Source organism: Lemur catta, chromosome 19 (genome assembly GCF_020740605.2).
Source record: "Lemur catta isolate mLemCat1 chromosome 19, mLemCat1.pri, whole genome shotgun sequence".
Classification (NCBI taxonomy): Eukaryota; Metazoa; Chordata; class Mammalia; order Primates; family Lemuridae; genus Lemur; species Lemur catta.
Window position 1 is genome coordinate 12,478,503 of NC_059146.1, and position 23,611 is coordinate 12,502,113.

The 23,611-nt window shown below is 34.5% G+C and overlaps 1 protein-coding gene across 2 annotated transcripts in view; it reads right to left on the minus strand.

The window, feature by feature from the left end:
• CENPC (centromere protein C) overlaps positions 1–23,611 on the minus strand; it is a 45,286-nt gene that overhangs the window by 12,685 nt on the left and 8,990 nt on the right. For both annotated transcript variants that reach the window (XR_006730096.1, XM_045531890.1), the window contains exons 6-13: positions 22,559–22,844; positions 21,521–21,724; positions 17,699–18,312; positions 14,642–14,812; positions 10,021–10,315; positions 8,173–8,319; positions 6,554–6,636; positions 1,658–1,717 (exon numbers count right to left, since the gene is read on the minus strand). Coding sequence is in view for 1 of the 2 variants with exons in the window: in XM_045531890.1 (XP_045387846.1) it covers positions 1,658–1,717; positions 6,554–6,636; positions 8,173–8,319; positions 10,021–10,315; positions 14,642–14,812; positions 17,699–18,312; positions 21,521–21,724; positions 22,559–22,844 (1,860 nt within the window). In the remaining variant the exon portion in view is untranslated. The remainder of the gene's footprint in view (positions 1–1,657; positions 1,718–6,553; positions 6,637–8,172; positions 8,320–10,020; positions 10,316–14,641; positions 14,813–17,698; positions 18,313–21,520; positions 21,725–22,558; positions 22,845–23,611) is intronic.

A 23,611-nucleotide genomic window follows, 5' to 3' on the forward strand; every position in this document is an offset into this window, starting at 1 on the left:
GGTAAACAAACTGGATAGATGGGTTCCGCATGAAGGAAATGAGCGTCAGAAGAGAAATCATCTTGAAGCTTGCCTTTCTTTGGTGGTGTGACATAAAGGCAAACCATTTCTAAACCATATTGTTACATGTGATGAAAAATGGATACTTTTTTACAACTGCAAGTGTTCAGCACAATGGTTGGATAAAGATGAAGTGCCGAAACACAGTCCAAAACTGAATATTCATCAAAAAAAAAGCTAATGGTGTGTGTTTGGTGGTCCAGCACTGGTATTGTCCACTACAGCTTCATGAAACCTGGTCAATCGATTACAGTGGATGTCTACTGCAACCAATTGGAAGAAATGATGAGGATGTTTGTGATTAAGCAGCCAAGATTGGTCAACAAAGATAGGCCAATCCTCTTGCAAGACCACGTCTTAAAAAACAACGCTGCTCAAACTACAGAGGCTGGACTTTGGATGATCATCCACTGTATTCACCAGATCTTGCACCAACTGACTACCACATCTTCCAAGCTTTGGACCACTTCTTGCAAAGAAAAATATTTAATTCTCAACAAGCTGTGGAAAACACCTCTCACGATTTCTTTGCCAGTCACTCTTTAGGCTTCTTGCTGCCGGCATAAGCAAGCTACCATTAAGATGGCAAAACTGTGTCAACAGTTTAGGCACATACTCTGCTTCTTGTTTGAGATACAGTAAACTATTGATTTTAAATTGGACATTTCATATTTAATGGCCTAATATATACTTGACTGAATTTGTTGGCTATATTATCAAATTCTTATATTCTTACCTATTTTTTGTTTGTAAGAGCTGTCCAGAAGCTGTGCAAAAGGCAACGAGAAGTTGTCTACTACTCTTAGGCATAATGCTTGATTTTCCTCTCTGGGAATACTGGAAGTCCTGCTCAGGGACATTTTATTTCCCTTTATCTACTCCTGACTCCACTCATCATCTCACTCCAGGACGAGCATTAAGTATTGAGAGGTATAGCAGTCTTTATTCATATGGGCCCACGAAATGCTAACGGACAAAATGTAAATTCTTGGATGAAACAATGAGAAAGCTTCATTACTGGTTCTCTTTAGGTACAAGTGCAAGAGCAGTCACTGCCTCAAGTGTAGGGAAGAACAGAGATAGCCTCTCCGGCATCACACAAAGGTGGGAGCTCCTATGAATTGTGACTGGCAAATATCTCTTTGGGAACCATGGATTTTTAATCCTCACATGGGCCTCTCCACAGGTTCTACAGCTCCCAGCTTTGCTTAGTTACCATTCTAGCTACTGCTTTATTTAGGAGTTAACTGGATATAAGTGGAAGGAGAAGTTATCAGGGATGCCATCTACCTAGCAGTTATATTTTCTTTAACAAAATTTTGCACCCTAGTTTCTTAGATTCAGTGGGATCATATTCCCCACTATGGGGCAAAAGGGTGAGAGGGCTACAGGATTTATAAATGGACAAAAGACTAACTCAGTGGCTTATGATGATTTGCTATGAAATTCATGAAAACTAAGTGCATAATTTTAATTTAGCCACTAATTCAAATAATAGTATGTCCCCCACTTAAAAAAATTAAGTTATATTTAGAAATAGAGATTTAATTATAGCATTATCCTCACTGGAAATGTTAAAAGAGAAAAATAATATTACCTAATTTGTGATGTATTTTGTTGTCTGGTATCACTTTAGATCTTTTTATTCTTGAATCACCTACAAAATGCATAAGATAATATCATGAGAAACGGCTGCTAACTCCATGTTGACTTAAAGTATGTAACTTGGTCAACTCTATTATACGTATTTTAAACAAAATTTGACCTGACAATACATTTTAATACTCTCTTTGCTTTTCATTGCTGAGGAATAAAAACTAAGGAAAAGAGTTTTCAAGATGGCTGACTATAGGCACCTGGTGTTAGTCTCTTCTTTGGAGAACAATCATCAACTATCCATATTTCGAATACATCACTGGAGAAAAAAACACTTGAAGGTAACAAAGAAGTGACAGGGAGACACCAAGGGTGAAAAGGGGAAGCCAGATTTCCAGCATGGGGCCACTGACAGCATAGATGCTGGCAGGGCAGATATGGTAAAAAGAGAACATTTATACACTGTTGGTGAGAATGCAAATCAGTACAATCCCTGTGAAAATAGCATGGAGATTTCTCAAAGCATTAAAAGTAGACCTACCATTCAATCCAGCAATCCCACTACTGGGTATCTACCCAAAGGAAAAGAAGTCATTATATCAAAAAGTCACATGCACTTATATGTTTACCCCAATACGATTCACAATTACAAAGATATGGAATCAACCTAAGTGCCCATGAACCCAGATAAGACAAATAAAATGTGACATATATATATATATGTATGTGTGTATATATACATATATACATATATATATATATATATATATATATATATCTCACCCATGTATTTATACCATGGACTACTACTCAGCCACTCAAAGAAAAGAATGAAATAATGTGTTTTGCTTCATCCAAGTTATTCATCCAAGTAACTTGGATGAAACTGCAAGCCATTATCCTGTGTGAAGTATCTCAGGAATGTAAAAACAAATACACCATGTTTTTACTTATAAGTGGGAGCTAAATGCTGGATATACGTGGTCATACAAAGGACACTGGACTAGAGATTCAGAGGGGAGAGAGGAGGTGAAGGATGAAAATTCACCTATTGGGTACAGTGTACAATATTTGGGTGTCAGGCACACTAAAAGCCCTGATTTAACCACTATATAATTCATCCATATAACAAAAAAACCACATGTACCCCTCTAAATCTAATGAAATTTAAAAAAATTAGAAACCTAAAAAATGGAAGTTTAAAATTAGGCAAATCATATGAGCCAGGTGGAGAATAAATATTATCGATAAGCAGAAAAAGAACAGGAAAAATAGTGTGCCATTTCCATAGACTTTGTTACTATTGATTATATCTGAAGAGCATAACAGTTGCAGAGTGCTGGTGCCTCACATCTATAATTTCAGCACTTTGGGAGGCTTAGGTAGAGAAACGCTAGTGGTCAGGAGTTTGAGACCAGCCTAGGCAACATAGCAAGATGCCACGTCTACAAAATAATTAATAAATTAGCCAGGCGTGGTGGGCATCTGTGTTACAAACTTGTAGTCCCAGCTACTCAGGAGGCTGAGGTGGGAGGATCGCTTGGGCCCACGAGTTCAAGGTTGCAGTGAGCTGTGATCATGCTACTGCACTCCAGCCTGGGTGACAGAGCAAGACTCTGTCTCTAAAATAAATAAATAAACAAATGCAGTCCATGATCCATGACTGGATCCTGAGCCAGAGGGGAAAAAGGAACTACTGGTGAAATTTGAATGGAGTCTCTAAATGAATAGCAGTGTTGTATTAACGTTTTCCTTATTTGGATGGCAGGGGGCGATTATGTTCTTGTCTTGCTGAAATACATGATAGGGTATTTTAAGGGAAATAATATATCATGTCTACAACTCCCTCTCAAATAGTTCAAAAAAAGATGAATGATAATAAATGTGTAAATATTTATGTAGAAGAAGCAGGGAGGGAGACGGAACAACGTTGTAAAATGTGGACAACTGTGAAATCTGAATGAAGAGGATGTGCAATTTCTGTATAAATGTGAAATTATTTCAAAATAAATTATTTTTTTAAAGTGGGTAATATAGAGATATCTCCTGAATTTCAAAGATTAAAAAGCCCTAATAAGCATAGGGATAGAAGAAAACAGGTTATCCACAAAGAAAAAAAGAAATAAGCTGCCTTCAAATTTCTATTCATAAGCATTAGCTCTCATGACGCAAAAGAGCAGTAGCCAGATAGTTTAAAAGAAAAAAGATCATGACTCAAGATTATTTTTCCTATCTGACTGGTGATTCATTGTGTTTAAAAAAAAAATCTTGAGTCTTTGCTAGTATATGTGAGAATGTAGAATGTCTACCAACTTTACAAAAAAGTAACAAGCATATCTGTTGATAATAAGTATAAATGTGTTAAACACATTTTTTTCAAGGGAAAAATGCTGACACAAGTCAAAAATAATTCAATTATGTGCTGTTTTCTAAGCCACTTTTAGTTCTGTAAGAACGGTTAAATAAAAGGATGAATGAAGATAAAAGAAACAACAATTAACCAAAAGAAAGCGGAGGTCCCATTATTAATATTAGACAAAACAGAATGCAAAGTAAAAAGCATTTAACAGAATCAAGAACATAAATTTGACAAAAGCAGGTACATTCCATATGAAGGCTTACAAGTTCAGTAACAGCACTGAAATGTACATAACAAAGACTGCAGGAAATACAAGGAGAAACTGACAAACCGTTGTGGTAGAACACTTTACTTCAACTCTAGCAGTCTTTGATAGATCTCAAACCAAAATTAAGGATACAAATGATCAGAATAATATCAAACTTAACATGTCCAAATCTAATATCTGGTTCTTTTCCCCCAAATCCACTCTTTCCTAATAGTTCCCAAATAAGGTGATAATAATGCCATTCCTTCAGGTGCTCGGGCCAAAAATCTTGATGTTATCCCTGACACCTTTCTTTATCTTATGCCCCATATCCCATCCATCAGGAAATGCTGTTGACTCTGCCTTCAGAACTACTTAAAAATCTTACTACTGCTCTCCATTTTCTATTACTACCACCATGGTCCAAGCCACCATCTCTCACCAGAATTATTTTAATATCTCACCAACTAGTCTTCCTGCTTCCAATCTTCCCCTGTCCCCTCAACTCCACCAATCTACTCCTTACACATCAGCCACAGTGATTCTGTCAGGTCATGTCTCTCCTCTGCTCAAAACCCTCCAATGGCTTCCCATCTCTCCCAGTAAAAGCCAAAAGTCCTTACAATAGCCTTTAACATCCTATGTGATCTTTCATTCTGTTAACTCTGTGACATCATCTCCTAACTCCTTCTCTTCCTCTGCTCTATCCCCCTGGCCTCTTTGATGTTCCTTAATCAAGACAGACCCTTTACCAGATCAGAAGCTTTGCCTTGATCTTTCCTCTGCCCAGGACACTATTTACTGAGACAGCTGCATGGTTGGCTATCTCAAATGATCACTTCCTCAGTAATGCCTTCTTTACTCATCTACCTAAAAATTTATCTTCCATTTCCCACCCTAAAACCCCTGCTTTTTCGTCCCTTAACATCCAACAAATCACACATTTTTGCTCTCCTTTTATATTGTCTACCATCTGTCCCTCCAGAAAGTAAGCTCCAGGAGGGCAGGAATTTTTGCCAGCTTTGTTCATTGCCAAATCCCTAAGCCCCTAAAAGAATACACAGTAAGTATTCCATAATATTCTATAAATAATTAAAAATTACATAAATATTCAAAGTATATTCAAAAAACATATCTACTTGTTAATCAACAAAATAATGACTGGATATATATTTTTAAATCCATATCTGCACACAAAATATTCTCTTTTTCAAGCATCCATGGAAAAATTATAAAAACTAAACATATACTAGAACACAAAGAAAATCTTAATAAATTCAAACAATAAATAATACTGGCCAATTTCTCCAGGAATGGTGAAATGAGACATTAACAAACAAGAACAAAAAAACCAAAACACAACTTCTTAGAATAACAGCAACAATAGGGTATTTAACATACACTAGATATTAAACTAAGTAAGGAACATATAATCATCCTTATACCAACTTATGGGATTTGAATTGATATTACCATTTTACAGACAGGAAAACTGAAGTTAAAAACACTGAAATTTCTTACTCAAGATAACATAACTAGTAAGTAATAGAGCTGGATTCAATTCCAGGTCCCTAAATCTGGAGACCAAGCTCTTGACTAATGTACTCTTTTAAGTAACTGCTGGATCAAAGAAAAATCACTATCATTTAGAGTACACTACAATGACACCACACAGCAAAACCTATAAAATGAAGCTAAAACTATACTCAGGAAAAACCATTACTTTTTCTTTATCAAATAAAAAGGAGAAAAATATACAAAGTATTCGAGTTAAAAGAGAAAAATAAAATAAATCTAAAGATGGGGAAAAAAGAATTTAAAAGGACAAAGAATTAGTGAATTAGGAAATAAAAAACAGCATAACAGATTATATCCAAGCTCACACTTTATAGGATTATAAAATTCTCTATTAAGAGGCATTTTAAAAACTTTAGTATAGAAAGTTTCAAACATACTGAAAATAGTATAACGAATCCAATACACCCATTGCTCCACGTCGGTAATCACCAACAGGTGGCTAACCTTGCTTCATGTATATACCTTTATCAGCTTACCAATTTTAAATACTGGAGTAGATACTTAAGTACCAATATTTCATTGTGTCCTGCTTAAAAAAAACAAACTGTCATTCATTATCTCTCTCTCACCTCAGTACAGGGTCTTACAAATCTCTAACTATCTAGCATGGGTACAATGCCATCAGTGATGATTTAAATAAAACATAATACACCTTATTCCATATACATAACGTCATAAAAATAAAGGCAGTTGAAAAATAAACAGTAACTTACCTGAACTTTTCTGAACCTTCTCATCATTCACATCAAAATTATTTTTTCCAGACATTAAATAATTCTTGATCCTGGAAGGTCCACTTAAGAGGGAAAAAATAAATAAAATAAATAAATAAATAAATTTATGTTTTTATAATACACACATCTAATGTATCTACCTTAATGATCATTTTTCTCCTAAAACTGCCAGATGTTTCTTTCTTGTAAAACCAATAATGATGTTACAGATCACCAAAAATATACAGTTATACCTCAGTATCTGCAGGGAATTGGTTCTAGGATCCCTCACAAATACCAAAATTCGAGGACATTCAAAAGTCCCTTATATACAACGATGCAGTATTTGCAAATAGCCTTCATACATCCTCCAGTATACTTTAAATAACCTCTAGATTACTTATAATACCTAAAACAATGTAAATTCTATGTACATAGTTCTTATACTGGTTTTTTCATTTGTATTATTTATTGTAGTATTGTTACTTTTTATTGTTTTTTGGATTTTTTCTGAATATTTTGATCCATGGTTGGTTGAATCAGCAGAACCCGCCAAGGTAGAACCTGCAGATAGGGAGGGTTGACTGTACTTAACTACACACAAAAAAGACTACAATTTAATCTAATAATTAATAGCCAAACATGGTAAATATTACATTTTTTATAATATTTTAAACAAACTCATTGATCAGTTATGAATTTAGTCAACTCAAACGATAATATTCTTTGATATAAATCAAATTATAAGAAAGAAATTAGAAATAAATCAGTGTATCTTAATCTTTTAAAAAACTATAGTCAAAAACAAATGGAACTTAAAATGGAGTACAGAAATAGAGATGATTCATGTTATCCCACTCCTAGATTCCTTTCCTCCTATTATATACTCAGGATAGGCCTACTTATAATCCCACACATAGAAAAGGGATCTTAGCTATCCCTTAAAAGTCTGAGAATTTCCTATAATTTACCATTTATTTTTTAAAAGGTTATAGAACTTCAGATATAATAAGAGTAGATTAATTAAATTTGCTCACTAAGTGTAGTTTCCCACAAAGTCTTCAATACTTCTCCTTTAAAGAGGTGGAGCCTAATTCCATCTCTCCCTGAATGCAGTCTGGACTCAATAATTCGTTTCCAATGAACAGAATTAAAGTAGAAGTGACAGTGTACAACGTCAAAGACTAAACCCTTAAAAGGCACTGGGATTTCCATCATAGTCACAATTTCTCTTCCATCACTTCCTTTGTGGGAAGCCAGGCACCATACTGAATAGCCAAGAGGGCCACAGGGCAAGAAACTAAGGTCTACTGACAACAGCCAGCAAGGAACTAGGACCTCCAGCCAACAGTCATGTGAGTGAGACATCTTATAAATGGAGCCTCCAGTTCCAGTCAAGCCTTTAAAGGACTATAAACCAGAAAGACATCTTGACTGCAACCTCCTCAGAATCTATGAGCCCAAACTAGCTCTCCCAGATTTCCAGCCCACAGAAACTATGAAAATAAACATATCCAAGCCAATAACAAAATTAAAATTAAGTTTTGGAGTAATCTGTTATACACAACAGGTCACTAATATAGAGAGTAAAGCCTATTATCCTTAGAAAACATGCATACCTTTCCTCCAAAACTGAAGTTTCAGGTTCTCTAGAATCCAAGTGAGAATCTGTTGGTGTCTTGCATGTATAGCTACTGATCTTAGACTTTAGATGAACACTGTGTGCAATCTTTATATCATCTTGATCCTTTGAATTTCCTGTAGATCTATGAAAATAAAAAATATAACTGTATACATTTCTTTAAAAAATATTTCTTCCAGAAACAATACACAGGTGGAGACAATATAATATTGGCTATAACAAATATCAGATTGCCCTGTTTAGATTCTAAGACTTAACAACTAGCTCAGGAAGGAAAATTGGTTATTGGCCCTATCGAGAATTCCAATTTGAAAAATTCTAATGAGAGAAATGGTACAGACACAATCTAACTAAGATGGAAGTGATGACAGAAGAACACTGGGAGACCTTAGCTACAAGCAGCTTATGACATACACTACAGAGTTAATCTACCATGGCTTACTGGAGAATCGATAAACAACTAAAATTGTTTTCTTTGATACCCCCAATCAGCCTACTAAGGGACAATATGGTCCTCAGAGGGACCAAGCTCATCTCTTCAGTAGCTACCAGCTAATTAGTTTACCCCAAACTTATACAAACAAGATACACTATTCCTAGTGACTATTTATTTCTGTAGGATCTACTATCCTCCTGGATCCTCCCATTAGTCAAAAAGAAATAAAATGAATTGTAAGAGACCATTATGAACAGCTTAATGCCAACAATCAGATAATCTAGATGAAATGGACAAATTCCTAGAAACACAAATTACCAAAACTGATTCAAGAACAAACAAACAATCTCAAAAGACCTATGAAATAAAATAAAATTAAAAATTAAAAATTAAAAAAAAAAAAACCTACCCAAAAAGAAAAGCTCAGGAGCAAATGGCTTCACCACTGAATTCTACCAAGCATTCAAAGAAAAATTAGTAAAAATTCTTTACCAACTCTTTCAAAAAATAGAATACTTCCTAACTCATTTTATGAAGCCAGTATTATTACCTTTATACCAAAACTAGACAAAGACATCATAAGAAAAGCAAACTAAAGACCAGAACACTTCAACAAATTACTAGCAAACCAAATCCAGTAACATGTACAAAAAAGAGAGAGCAAATATGAGAATGTCTGAAAAAATTAAACACAATGCATATGGGATTTCTTTATGACAAAATGATAGACCCCAATATATTTTAGGGCATTCTATCATTTATTTCAGTACCTCCCTAAGTACCTTGCTGTTTCTAACACACAGGACATATTATTTGTTGAATGCATGCTAAAGCAAAAAGCAAGAATGGATAAAAACAATACTTAACTCAATAGGTTGCTAGGACTAATGAGAATTCATTCCAAGCACCTAGCAAATACTTGGCACACAGTAAACACTCAAAAAAATGTTAACTATTATCATTTAAGAAGAAAAATATTGAGATATATTTCTAATTATTGAAATCACATTAATCTCACTTAAAAGGAAAACAATTTGAACTATACACTTAAAAATGATTAAGATGGTAAATTTTATGTTATATGTTTACCAAAATTTTTTTAAAGAAGAATCAACTCTCGGGCAAGAATAATATTTTATTAAATTTAACAGTTACAATCCCATGTGCTGTACATTACTCCCCACTTTAATATGCAAAAAAATTCAGGGTACTACTTTGTCTGGGTGTTACCCAGCTAATGGTAGAGCCTGGATTTAATACCAAACAGGTCTGTCACAACTGCAGAGCCCTTTATGCTAATACTGCTTCTTTGTCAATCATTAAATATCAGAAAAGCTATCAAATGCTGAAAAACAAAAATTACTATATTGTACACATTACAGACATTACCTAGAATGATTATCAAGATTTTTCTTCTCAGCCAGGTCTGCCTCGTCACTTTCCAATGGCTCAATCTGGGAACAACTGGAAATTTCATCATGGTCAATAATACCTTCAGAACCCTTAGCATTTAAAAACTTCTGTACTCTTGAGCTGCCTTGAGTTGCTGTCTTCTGCCTTTTAAATGGAATAGTTTTTTTCTCAGTATTCCTAGATGACTGATTTTTCTTCTCAGCAGGTTTCCGCCTACTGTTGTGTGGCACTGATAATTCATTTCTTATTGGAGAATTGCTATGAACAGGACCTGAAAGATTCAATGATAACCTACAGTTAGTACAGTGTTTGTCCAGATGATCTGGATCACTGAAATACCCACACCATTTATACTTACACGCAAACACATACACACACACCAATCTCATACACTAAATTTGTTTCCAAATTAAATTCCTTAAACAATGCAGCTCTTCAATTTATAGATACATGCACCAGACCCTTTAAATTTGTCACAAGCTTCTAAAACCACTCTCTGGCTCTGCCCACTACTCTTCTGGCAATCCTTAAGATCCTGGTATTCCCCAAGGTTTCACCTTTAGCTTTTTACTCTATATACTTTACCTACCTACCCACAGCTTTTATTATAATCTATATGCTGATACCTATAATATCCACCTACCACTTTCCCCCTAAATCTGTCTCTTATGCTTTATTCCCTATCCTAATGAAAAACATAGCTAGCTATCCAGATACCTAAATCAAAAATCTGAGTCATCCAAGACTCCTGCTCCTACCCACAATCAATCCCTAAATCCTATCAGTTCTCCTTTCTTAATGCTTCTCAAATCTACTTCTTTCAAGCTCTCCCACCTGTCATTAGAGGCCCTCATCATTTATCTGGATTGAAGAACAAGGCTACAGAAGGGGAGATTAGTTAAGAGGCTCCCTTCTTTGGCCTTGTTCTTCAATCCATTTTTCATAGTGCTACAAGAATCATCTTTGAAAAACAAAAATTAAATCATTACAACCCTACTTAAAATGTTTTAGTGATGATTATTTATACCTTCAGAATTGAGTCCAAATACTTTACCATCTATTTATTTCTACATCTAGAGTTTGTTTACTTCATTAATCACAACTCTCAACAGCACCCTCCAAACCAACCAAAAAAGGCGAGCAGTACTGAACTATTTGCAGTTTCTCTAAAGCATTTGTTCCCAAGAGGCAATCCCTAGAGGCCTGCAAGATCAGCATCACCTGGGAATTTGTTTGAAATGTAAATTCTCAGGCCTCACCTCAGACCTACTGAATCAGAAACTCTCACAGAGCCAGGCCCATTAATCTGTGTTTTAACAAGCCCTCCAGATAATTCTGAAGTACACTAAAGAAAAAAATAAAGAGAAGATCAAGTTCTCAGTTCCAGATCTCTGCACATGCTACTTTTGCTTGAAATAGTCCATCTTGCTTCCTCACCCCACCCAATTGCTTTAACTCCCGGTTCACATACTTGAGGAAGCTTTCACTAATTCCCAAGTCTTAGGGTAGCGCTCTCTCAATCCTTTGATAGTGTTCATCACACATCTGACTGCTTACTTGTCTCTATCCCTCACCTCCAAAAGACTGACAATTCCTTCAGACAACCAAGGAATTGATTGGTATTTTACCAATCTTTAAATTCCCAATGCCTAACAACAAGGTTAAGGCTGTGGTGAAGTATGACAGTACCCTTAGGTGGAAAGTTCAAGAAGGTACTCACCCTCAGGGTCATGCAAATAGAGCCTTAACTCATAAACCTTGAGACCAAATGCCTTTAAATTTCCACTCCAGTGCCTCACTTGCCTCACCCTAGTCCTGGTCCTACCTTATACCATTCCTGCTTCACAACAAGCACTCAATAAACGTTTCTTCATATATACAAAAGGGCACTGGTGCCACATGTGTACTACAAGCAGGCTGGGGGCAAGTCATGTAGTTTTTCTGCACTATAGACTTCAGTTTCTTCTTCCATCAGATGAAGGAATCTGGACTATTTGATCTACAAGCATTCCTCCACTTTTGCTTCTCCCAGCTTTATCAGAAACCCAACATCTACTTCAAGACTGTTACATAAGTCTTTTTTGATAAGTTTCACGGTTCTAGCACATTTATCCAAGCTCTGTTAGGCTTTTATTTACCCATATATTTACACATTCATCTACCATAGTACTGCAGTATTTCAGGCAACCTGGGGCAGAAAAGTGAGTTCCCTAAAGCAGTAACATTAGCACTTAATATTTCAACACTAACGATATGCCACCTACTATGCCAATCACATTTAAACCGTATAGAAACTCAATGAGGTATCGGTAATCATGCTAAAATGAGAAACTTTACAAAGTAATCTATCCAAAGTGGAGGAATCATAATTTGAATTCAGATCCAACTCCAAAATCTAAAAAGGGCTGCAGTACAATAAACAGTACTTGCTGCCATCAATCAAGGATCCCAATGATTCGATAATTCATAGCAACAAAGACTCACAGATGTGCTGTATTTGTACTAGTCTCTCACTTACTGATCTAAATGCCCCACAGTCAATAGTACTTACATATGTAAATACTATACTATGATCTACCAATTTTTCAGGATCACTTTATTAAAAAAAAAAAAGACAATTTTTCCAAAATGAGCAATGTTTCATATTGTGCAAAAAAGAGTTAGCATAGCAGGTACAAGAATACTATTCCTAGAAAGGCCTTGCAAAGTCACCCCGGGTAACTTGAATCTCAGGAGGGTTCCCACCACTTCCTAACTCACAAGCATGGTTCAGTGTGATTTAAACTGCTCATATAAAAAATATGGTTTATGCTGAATATTTGCTTCCCTTCAGGGAATCTGGAATGTTAGTACTTGCCAGGCAGAGGGTACCTATGTGACCACCCTCAATAAAAATCTTGGGCACGGAAGTCTTTAATGAGCATCCCCAGTAGCAAACATTTCATATATCTGTGACAATTCATTGCTGGAGGAATTAAGCATCTCCTCTGTGAACCCACTGCGAGAGGACTCTGGAAAGCTTGTGCTGATTTTATGTGGACTTTAACCCATGTACGTTTTTGCTACTGAATTTGCTTTTTATCCTTTTGCTGTACTAAATCATAACTGTAAGTACAACTATATGCCATGTTCACCTAGCAAATCACCAAGGCTGCAGGTGGTTTTCGGGACCTCCAACACAAATTATTTACCTTTTTATGTGTAATAAACTAAACTATAATCTGTTAGATTATAAACTCCTTGGTGGCAAGAACCTCATTTTAGGAATTCTTGTATCCCTCACAGCCAAGACCTTCAAACAGCAAGATTAACACTCCTTGACCACATCCCACTGATTTTCACATAGAAGTTGAAAAAATTTGCAGGATTTAAGCAAAGCCCATAGTGATAAAAATGTTCTTAGTAGATTGCCTTTTCTTCAACAGCACCCACTGTAAAACTTAAGATCAATTTTCGCTCTATTTCCAAAATCTATTTCAACTAATCCATTATTGGACCTCTAGTACTCTTTGATCCCGAGATTACCAATCCAATAACTCTATCATCTTTTCAATAAAAACCACTCCTTCAGTTCTATCAGATCTTTTCCCTTTAGACTCATTTTTATCATGCTATTCCTTCAATGTACCCACTTTGATATCTAACAGAAACCTCAGCATATCAAAACTTGAAATCTTGACATCCTTCCCAAATCTGTTTCTCTCATACCTTTCCTCATCTCAGTAAAACAGTAGCTCCATTCTTCTACTAGCTCAGGCATTAAAAAAACCTGTGAGTCAGTCTAGACTCCTGCCTTTCTCTCACTCTAACTAATCTATCAGTACTTCAAAAAATATCCTGGATCCAACCATTCTCATCTCTTCCCTCTACCAGCTTCCTAAAACTAATCACCATGCTTCCATTTTTGCCCAGGCATAGGTTCCTCTCCACGCAACTGTAAGAAAGATCCTTTTGAAAGATAAGTCAATCGTGTCACTTCATTGCTTCATCCAAACTCTTTATCATGCGCTGTCTTGCTGACTTCATTTCCCCTGGCTCCCTCTGCTCCAGCCACATTGGGCTTCTTGACATTCCTCACACATGCCAAGCATACTCCATCAGGGCCTTTACAAATATTGTTCCCTTGGCCTGAAACGCTCCACTCCAAATTATGTGTATGGCTCCCACCCTTTATTCATGTATGTCCACTAAAAGACTGTAACAGCCTCTCATTCTACCTATTTCATAAATAGTATTCCACTCTATGCTCCTAACCACACCATCCCTGCCATCTATCTCCCATCTCTTACCCTTTATCTGCTTTATTTTTCCTTATCTATCACTAATTGTCTTTCCCCACTAGAAGGTAAGCCCCATAGGAGTAAGGACTTTCAATTTTTGACTTTGTTTTTCCACAGCTGTAGTCCTCTTCCTAGAATACTGTATATATTAAAGAGGCAAGGAATTTCTTTATAATTGATTTAATATTTATTTTGATGACCCAATTTAACTTGGTTCTCATGAGATTCTCTCTGGATAATGAAATATAAATCAAACATAAAGCCCCTTACAGAGTGATTTTTTGGGAGAATGAACACAATTTAATAAAATTACTTACTCTGTTCTGGTTTTACCACCCACCAATCAGATGGACGCCTGGAAATTCTTCGATTTCTTGTGACAGTTAAAGTTACTTCTTCAGGTACAACTTTGCTGGTCTTGGACTCATTGGCAAAACGCTTCTTTTTAGAGTCTTCCTTAACTTTTCTGGTGCTACTTTTCTTACTTTCTAAGATAATGAAAACCATAAAAACAATTCACAATCTACCAAACCAGAGTTTTTAGGAAAACACAAGATTTAAAAAAAAAAAAACTTCTCAATTATAGGAAATTCTTAAATTTATCCTGTGGCCTTCTTTTCATCTCTATTTTTTTAAAAGTCACATTTTCTCAATAATATCTCTAACTCTCTTTCCAATTATATGTGCTGCTGAAGCGAGCAGTAACTTTCTGTCAATTAAATGCAAACTTTTCACACTACTTGATAACTCTCATAAACCTCAGGCCAAAAAAATAAGTATGATTTAAAATGATCTAAAAAAAAAAATGGTACATTCCTACTACTTACCAATGTTCAAAGTAAAAAAAGGTAATTACTGCTTTTCTCTTTTAATCAATGACTTTTTCAACCTAATTTCTAGAAGACGAGATTGAAAATATCATTAAGTTATAAACCTTAAAATGGAAAGATTATCCTGAATTGTCCAATTTGACCCAATCTAACTACAAGTGTCCTGGAAGAAGAGTCAAGAGAAATTCAAAATGTGAAAAGGCTAGCATTGCTGGTTTTCAAGACAGAGGAGGAGGGCCAAGAGTCAAGGAATACAGGTAGCTTCAAGACACTGGAAAAGGCAAAGAAACAGATTCTCTACTAGAGCCACCAGAAAGGAATAAAGCCCCAGTGAGATTTCAGCCCGGTGAGACTTCTGACCAACAGAACTATAAGATAATAAATGTGTGTTGTTTTAATACACTAAGTATGTGGTGATTTGTTATGACAGCAATAGAAAATTAATACAACTGGCATGGTATTACATTTAATGAGATTATTTCACTAACCAATCTAGATAAAGAATATATATAAAAATTTGTGTGTAGAATATAGCAGTTATCTCAGTTTATGTTTAATATTTACAATTATAAAGAACATCCTTCAAGTATACTTCTTTCATATAATGTCTTTTCCTAAGAAATTACGGATAAATCAGAATTTTGTACCTTCAAATTTTGTGACTTCTTATTCTGCTTAAGGACTAGTAGGAAAAAACTTTCTTATAACTATCACCTTCAGTTTAGTCAGATTCTTTATGTTGTGCCTTTCTTAAATGGCCAACAACTAATAAGGAATTGAAGGAAGCAAAACAATAAAGAACAAATTCAATAAAAAGAATATGGGACAAGGTAAACATTTACAAAAGAGGTCCTCAAAATAGAAAAGGTGGTTTCTTTCTTTATTTTAAGCACAATTTTTCAAATACCCACACAAACAAAACCAAAGTCTGTCAACTACTATTCCAAGCATTTTAAAGTCTATATTAAAATAACTGAGTAATTCAGTGATAACTATATTAAAGTGAATTTTTTAAAATAAAAACTAGCTTAAATACGTTGCTTTAATATGCTCTTTCTCTATATATATTAGCAATATAGTACAGTCATCTAGAACTTCCACACACGTACACAGTTCTGGTCAAGAGTTTTCTCAAAAGCTAATAGTTTTTCCTTGTGAGCATCAAACACATTTTTACTTATTTCAAAACTTCTTGGTAGAGATGAAAGAATATGGGCTCTAAAGCAAGACAGATCCTGGACCAGTTTTGTTTTTTTAATCTTCCTGAGTGTTAACTCCTGTCTTATAAAAATTGTCAAAAAAAATTAAATTATATTACATACATAAAGTGCCTAATATTTGATAAGTGTTTTCTATTCCATGAATTATTCTAAAGATAATTCTGTAAGAATAACTACATTTTCTGTTATCTAAAAAGTGATACATAAATTGTCCTTTTCTTCATGACTCAGTGTCATCATTACAACCCCGAACCACTGTACAATGGTGATGTTAAGGAGAGTGGCCACACTCAGGTTTGCCTGAGACAATCCCAGTTTACGCTTACTGTCCTGACACTCATTCTCAAAAGGGTCCTGATTTGGATGATAAATTGTAATATATGGCCACCCACGATACAAAGGTACATACTGAGGTATAGGTTAAATAATTGTTCCCTGTGATTTTATTTTCATCCTGTGAATGTATGTATATTTATCTGTTGGTTTACAGACCCCAGGAAAATGATCTTAACATGGAAATTGTGTCTTAAGTAATTTTTGTGATTTTAGTGCCTAACACGGTATCTAGCATTTAACAACTATTATTTAAGTACATGATAAAAAAGAATGGGTTTTTATCTCTGTAAGAAATAACCCCATACTATCTGGGATTTTTAAAAATAATTTATACTTTAATAACCCTAAAGAATTCATGATTCTGTCTTTTTTTTTTTTTTTTTTAAGACAGAGTCTTGCTTTGTTGCCCAGGCTAGAGTGAGTGCCGTGGTGTCAGCCTAGTTCACAGCAACCTCAGACTCCTCGGCTTAAGCGATCCTACTGCCTCAGCCTCCCGAAGAGCTGGGACTACAGGCATGCGCCACCATGCCTGGCTAATTTTTTCTATATATATTTTTAGTTGTCCAGATAATTTTTATTTCTATTTTTAGTAGAGACGGGGTCTCGCTCTTGCTCAGGCTGGTCTCGAACTCCTGACCTTGAGCGATCCACCCGCCTCGGCCTCCCAGAGTGCTAGGATTACAGGCTGAGCCACCACGCCCGGCCATGATTCTGTCTTATTTGTGTTCTGATAACTAACTTGTTCAGGAGCCTTCCCCTTTCACCATCTCCCTCCTACATATGCTGCCATTTGAGAAGCTAAAAAAAAAAACCGAGTGAGTTAGAATTGAATTATACATAAAATAAAAAGTCTAGAAAAGAGCCTGTAGGCTTTTGAGGCTCCTTGTTGATTTAGGTTTACTTTGCCTACTTTCCAAAGCTAGGCAGGGATATTAAAAAACATAAAATGGTGGAATAATGTTCATAGTTATATTTAATATAAACTTACCTGCAGGTGGCACCTGTTTTTTGGAAATATGATCATTTCTCCTCTCTTCACACTCTTTCATATTTTTATCTGAATTTCTCTGAAACTTGTTTTGGGCAATATGTGATATACTTAAATTTTCAACATTAGATTGTCCCATATCAAGCTGTTCTTCAACTACATTGGCTTTGAAGTTTCTTGTCTGTTTTTGTTTTATAGCCTTTTTGCTTTCAGATGATTTTTCTGCATTCTGAGAATATATTGCACATTTTGTAGATCTGTTATTATTTTCCGCTTCATCTGTCAAAGGACAACTTGTACCCAGTTTTTGTTGACCAGAGGGCTGAGAATTCTCTGTTGGGTGAGCTTTATGGGAACCTTTGTCACTTGTCAAAGTCTTAGGTGAGACATTGTGATGTTTTTCTCTTGACTCTTTACCCTTAAGGAGTGCAGTGTTCTCAGCAGGCGATACTGTGCGTTGTTTCACAGGCGCAGTTTTTCTTGGTATTGTAATCCAAGATCGATTGGCAAAACTTCTATCTGATTCATCAATTACAAATTCATCCTCTATCAACGTCTTATCATTTGGAGGAGGCAAATGAGGTGCAGCAGTTGCTAAATGCCTAATAATGCGACTGAAACAGGATGTTACTTTAACAGCTCAAAAAAGTGAAGCTTTTATCTTTGTTTCATGAAGAAAATAAAATTATCTATCTAGGAAATAAAATCTATACATCTTTTAAATAGCAGTTTACAAGTCTCCTCAATTTTCCCTTAATCTTATAAGTCTTTCCCTCCTTTTACATTTCTGTAATACCTGATCACTCTGATTTATAATATTAATGCAATCACAAAAATTTAGAGCTAGAAGAAAACCCAGACATCAACTAATTTGATCCCTCCACTCACCTATTTTATATACTAAAAAATCAAAACCCAGAGATATATGATTATAACCCAGATACACTGACTCACAGTTGGAAATGAAGGGCCCTATTACATATAATATTAAATTATATGTTTGTATAAGTGTCTTTGGGGTCTGAATTTCTTCACATCCAAAACAAGAGTAGACAAGAGTATTTCTAAGAAACCTCCAAGTCTAATATTCTAAGGGAACATTACTAAATTCTAAGAGATTAGGGATGATTTCTTCTAATAGTTTTTTTTATATACCATAGGACTTCATACGTAGCAACACCAAATACACAGATGTTGAATGCAAGGAATATAAAAATGATTCATATCACTAAACTATATCATATAAAAATTCATTCCAAGTTTAAATATTTTACATACATTTTCATATATATTTTAAGATTATAGTCATAATACTGAAATAACTGATGTATATCTAGAAAGGTAGCATAAGCACAAAAGAAATCTGTGCCACAGAAACAGAAAAAAATAAGACAACTCTTACTACAAAATACACAATGCTACAAAATCCATTATAACTAGGTCAAATAATGCTTCCCAACTCTTTCTCCACACTCCTAGCCCAAAATTTATTTACTAAGAGAAAGTCTAGGTCATGAATGTTACCATCATTTCCCACATATAGTAGTATAAAAAGATAAAGAACAAAATAATTAGAAAATTTCATTCTTATGGGTTATAATTTAACATTAACACTAATTCCTAAATATTTAAGAGCACGTACATATTAAGTACATACAAAGCAATCCATGCATTTAGCAAGGTGGTAAATAAATCACGAGCAGTACATTGGAATTAAATTAAACAGTACTTTTTCCAAGTGGTTGGGAAAGTTTTCTAAAGAAGGAAAGAATTATTCAAAGGATGGTAATCTGATGCACTGACTCATTTTTGCATTTCCCTGCTTTTTATGATAACAGCCTCAAGCAAACCACATATTGCAGTGATATGCAAAATCAAAAACTTAAGGTAAACATCCAAAGTCCAAAGCTAACATATTCACTCCTATTTCTGCCTTTTTCACTTGGGTAAGGAGGCTTCGCTATTTTTATCCATAATAGAAATAAAGCTAGAATAGAAGAATTATTCTTATCTGTTTTTCTCTTTTTATTAGGATATACAAAAGGATTCTAAAAGAAAAATGCTTTCTCTGCTCCTTCAATCTTAAACTGCTGATAAATCTTATAATGCAAAATAGTAATTATGCTAAGAAATACACTGTTTTCTAATAGGTAGTTTCACAAATTTATACAATTAGAAAACTCTATAAAAACTAATAAATAAAAGAATGTAGAATAAAAAAATAGAAGACATGAATGAATGTTTAACAAAATACTATTTTTCAACATTTAAAGAAATAGCCAAACTGTTACAAATAAGTCTAATTTGCCTTATTGTATATTATTTATAATACCTATTAGTTCTCTCTATATAAAGTAATGCTAAGAATTTACAAGTGAAGCCTTCCCAAACTAGCCAACAAGAACTCTCCTAATCTGCTCCTCTTCTACTTCAACCAGTTATTCACACCAAAGACATCCTTCGAAAACAACCTTAACACTATTAAATCTTAGAATAGAAAAGATGACTTCTAGCTAGGTGGAAAAATCAAGAAAGACTTTGTGGCATTTGAGCTGGATCTTAAAGGACTGGTAAGATTTGGTCATGAGGAAACAGAAGATAATCAGAAGGAAGAGCATAAACAAAAGCAATGATGCTAGAAAGCACTGGGAATAGTGAGTAGTTAAATCTGGTGACAGCAATTAAATACAAAATTAACTTTACTCACTAGTTTACCAAAATCATTTAAAAAATACTTCATTACTTTTTTGGAAGTGATATAGTTAGCCCATAAGTGTAACACATTTGTTTCAGATGGTATGGACAACATCCATGCAGGAGGTAAAATATATATATATTAAAAAAATGTATATATACATATAAAATATTGAGAAATCAACTATGGGAATAGGGACTGAACAAAAGGGGAAATTCATTCATTCATTCAACAAGTTTTTATAACAACTTCCTGATATGTTCACTAGCACTCTAATAGGTAACACAGAAAATACAAAAGAAAACTCTAAACTCCTGGAAAGGAGGGCTTATGTTTTAATTTACTAAGAAAGACAAACATAAAATATTAATGCTACAATACGAGGTAAGAAACTACTTAAAAAATAGTAAAGTGGAACTTGGAAAACTCTAGAAGCCTAGCATGTACCTTAAAAGAACATGGAGATAGGCAGATCACAAGGCAAAACGGTATGACAAAGCAGACAACCGCAAGTATGTGACCAAGTGCGTAGAAACAGCAGACTACAGCGAGTGATGCCCTTAAATATCAGCTGACAAATCTGAGGTTTATTCTATAGACCAATGGTTCTCAACCCTGACTGCCATTAATTCCAGGTAATTGCAATGTATAGTCAGGGCTGCAAATCATAATATGGACATTGTAGAACCAATGGAAGTTTTTAGGTAAGAAAGAACACATTAACATTTATTTTAGGACTACTCTTTTATTGCCACAATCAGAAGAAATGGAAAAAAGATTTAAAACCTATGATAGTGACATACAGGCAACCTGACGAATTTCCATTTCTAAATACTGTACTGTCTTCATTCTTTGATATCATACGAACTAGAAAGTGTTGATGAGCAGAAGCAATGAGAACTGAATAAATTCATTTTCTTTCACCTCTAATTTAATATCTACTACAGGATGGCTTTGGCAGTGACTTACTGGTAAGAAACTACTTCTTATAGATCAGGCAAAATTTCAATTAAAATTTGTGTCAATGAAAAGACTTATTTCTAAGTTAAATAACATTAAAAATCCTTAGATATGGTTCATGGAATACAAAAGAAAAAATGTCTCAAAGGACATTTTTAATAACTCACCTGGATTCATTTTTTCTTTTTATGGTTTCTAAAAACAATGATGAAAAACTCTTCTTAGACTGTGCTTGAATTTCATATTCTGAATCTTGTATTCTTTTCTGAGATATTCTTGGTGGTTTCTTTTCTTGTCTTTCTGATATTTCATACTCTTCTGATTCTTTATTCTCTACTTCTACTTTCTTCAAAATATCTTCAAAGTTTAACCTGAAAGGTTAAAAGGAGGGCAAGGGGAATGATCCCTAAAGGTTTGTTGAGTTATGAGTCTTCCTGAACCCCTTTAGAGAGACAACACAGACCACTTATAAAATTTTGCACTGAGCCTTCATTTAAAATTTGTAAATGCTGATGTGTAAATTCTAAATATACAAAGGTAAATTGCTCAGGAAAATTGTGTATTTGTCAATAGAAAAAATAAAAGAGAAAAGAACGGTTAAATTATACACCAAGGAAACGTATAGCTGAGCACTGGTTTTCAGAGCTCTCTTATAACACTGTGGCAGACCAAATTTTGAATAGCAAAGTTTTAGACTATACTTAACTCCTTATCTCCTGGAATGACACAAGACCGCAGACAGAAATTACACTCACTACAAAGGTCTCCAATAGCAAAGAACCTTAACAATCTACTGCGCTTCTTGAAAGCCTAAGGTAAAGCCCCAAGAAATGGAACTGGGTTTACCACAATGGATTATCAATAATTATGCTTTGCTACTCTAGAATTAACTTGATACACACCTAACTTGCAATTACAAATAATATAGACGTAAAACAAATTGTTTCTCTCAGGAAAAAGAAAGAAAACACATTTTTCCATAGACTATTTATTGAAAAGTTAACCTCCAAACTTCTCTGAAGTACACTTTAAGGCCTTCCTGATTAATTAAAACTGAACATATACTAAATGTATTATTGTTTTTCTCATAACATGTTAATAATCCTTAGTCTTTACTAGAAAACTACATAAAAAGACTGAATTACCCCTTTTCAATATAAAATGTAAAATTTTTTAAGTAGAATTAACACTATTTAAAAGATTACCTTTTTTTGGTTTTAAGAGAAATCTCTGTACTTGAAGACAGCGTATTTACTGAATTTTCCAAAGTGTAAGTCTCTCTCTTTTGGGCAATAAATGGAATAGCATTTTGCGATACAGATGTTTTTGCCTCCAAAGGAACAGAAGGCGAGCCAACAGATAAGTAAAATTCTTCATCATCTTCACTGTGATGATCATTTAGTTTTCCACTTGACGTTTTTTTAGAGCCAGGTATATTTTTAGAACCAACATCAGTTGCCAGATTTTTCTGACAAACTTCATGGGCTTGAACTAAAAGAAAATTACATAAAGATATTTGTCAATTAAAAGAATAACATTAGAATCAAACGTGCCTTAGAAAAATAAAGCAATAATTTAATTAGAAATAGTTTTCAGAAGACTTGCAGGTCATTAAGTTTAGAAATCAAAGATCTATAATTAAAATACACGAGCACTGTAAGCCAAGGCAGCTAGATGATCACATATTTATACATATACATAGATATCACAGACATATGACACATATGCATGTGTGTACATACATACTATATGCATGTATATGTGTATATCTCTCTATGTATATTTAAGGAGGAAAAATATATATATGTTCTTAACCCTCAATCTTCAAACATCAAAGAAAAAGAATGGCTGGGTAGTATTCATACTGATTCATAAACTTAAAAAAACTCAAAGTAAAAATTCAAACTATAACAACAAAGCAATTCTAATTCTGGAATGAGATGGCATTTCCTTGCTTCTTCCTCTAAATACAACTAAATTCTCTGGAAACTATCCATCAATCAAAATTATAGGACTCTGAAAGCTAGAAGGAAGAAGGCGGACTAGCTAGAAACCTCAAACTTATTGGCAATCATGGAAATGGACACTAAAATAACAATGAGATCACTTAGTATCAATGTACTGGCAGAAAAGTAGAACAGTAATTATCTATATCAGGTAAAAGTACTCTCCTGCATTGTTGGTAAGAAAGGAAATTGTAACAGCCTCTTCTGAAAGCACACAGACACCAACACACACCCACACACACACTTACATAT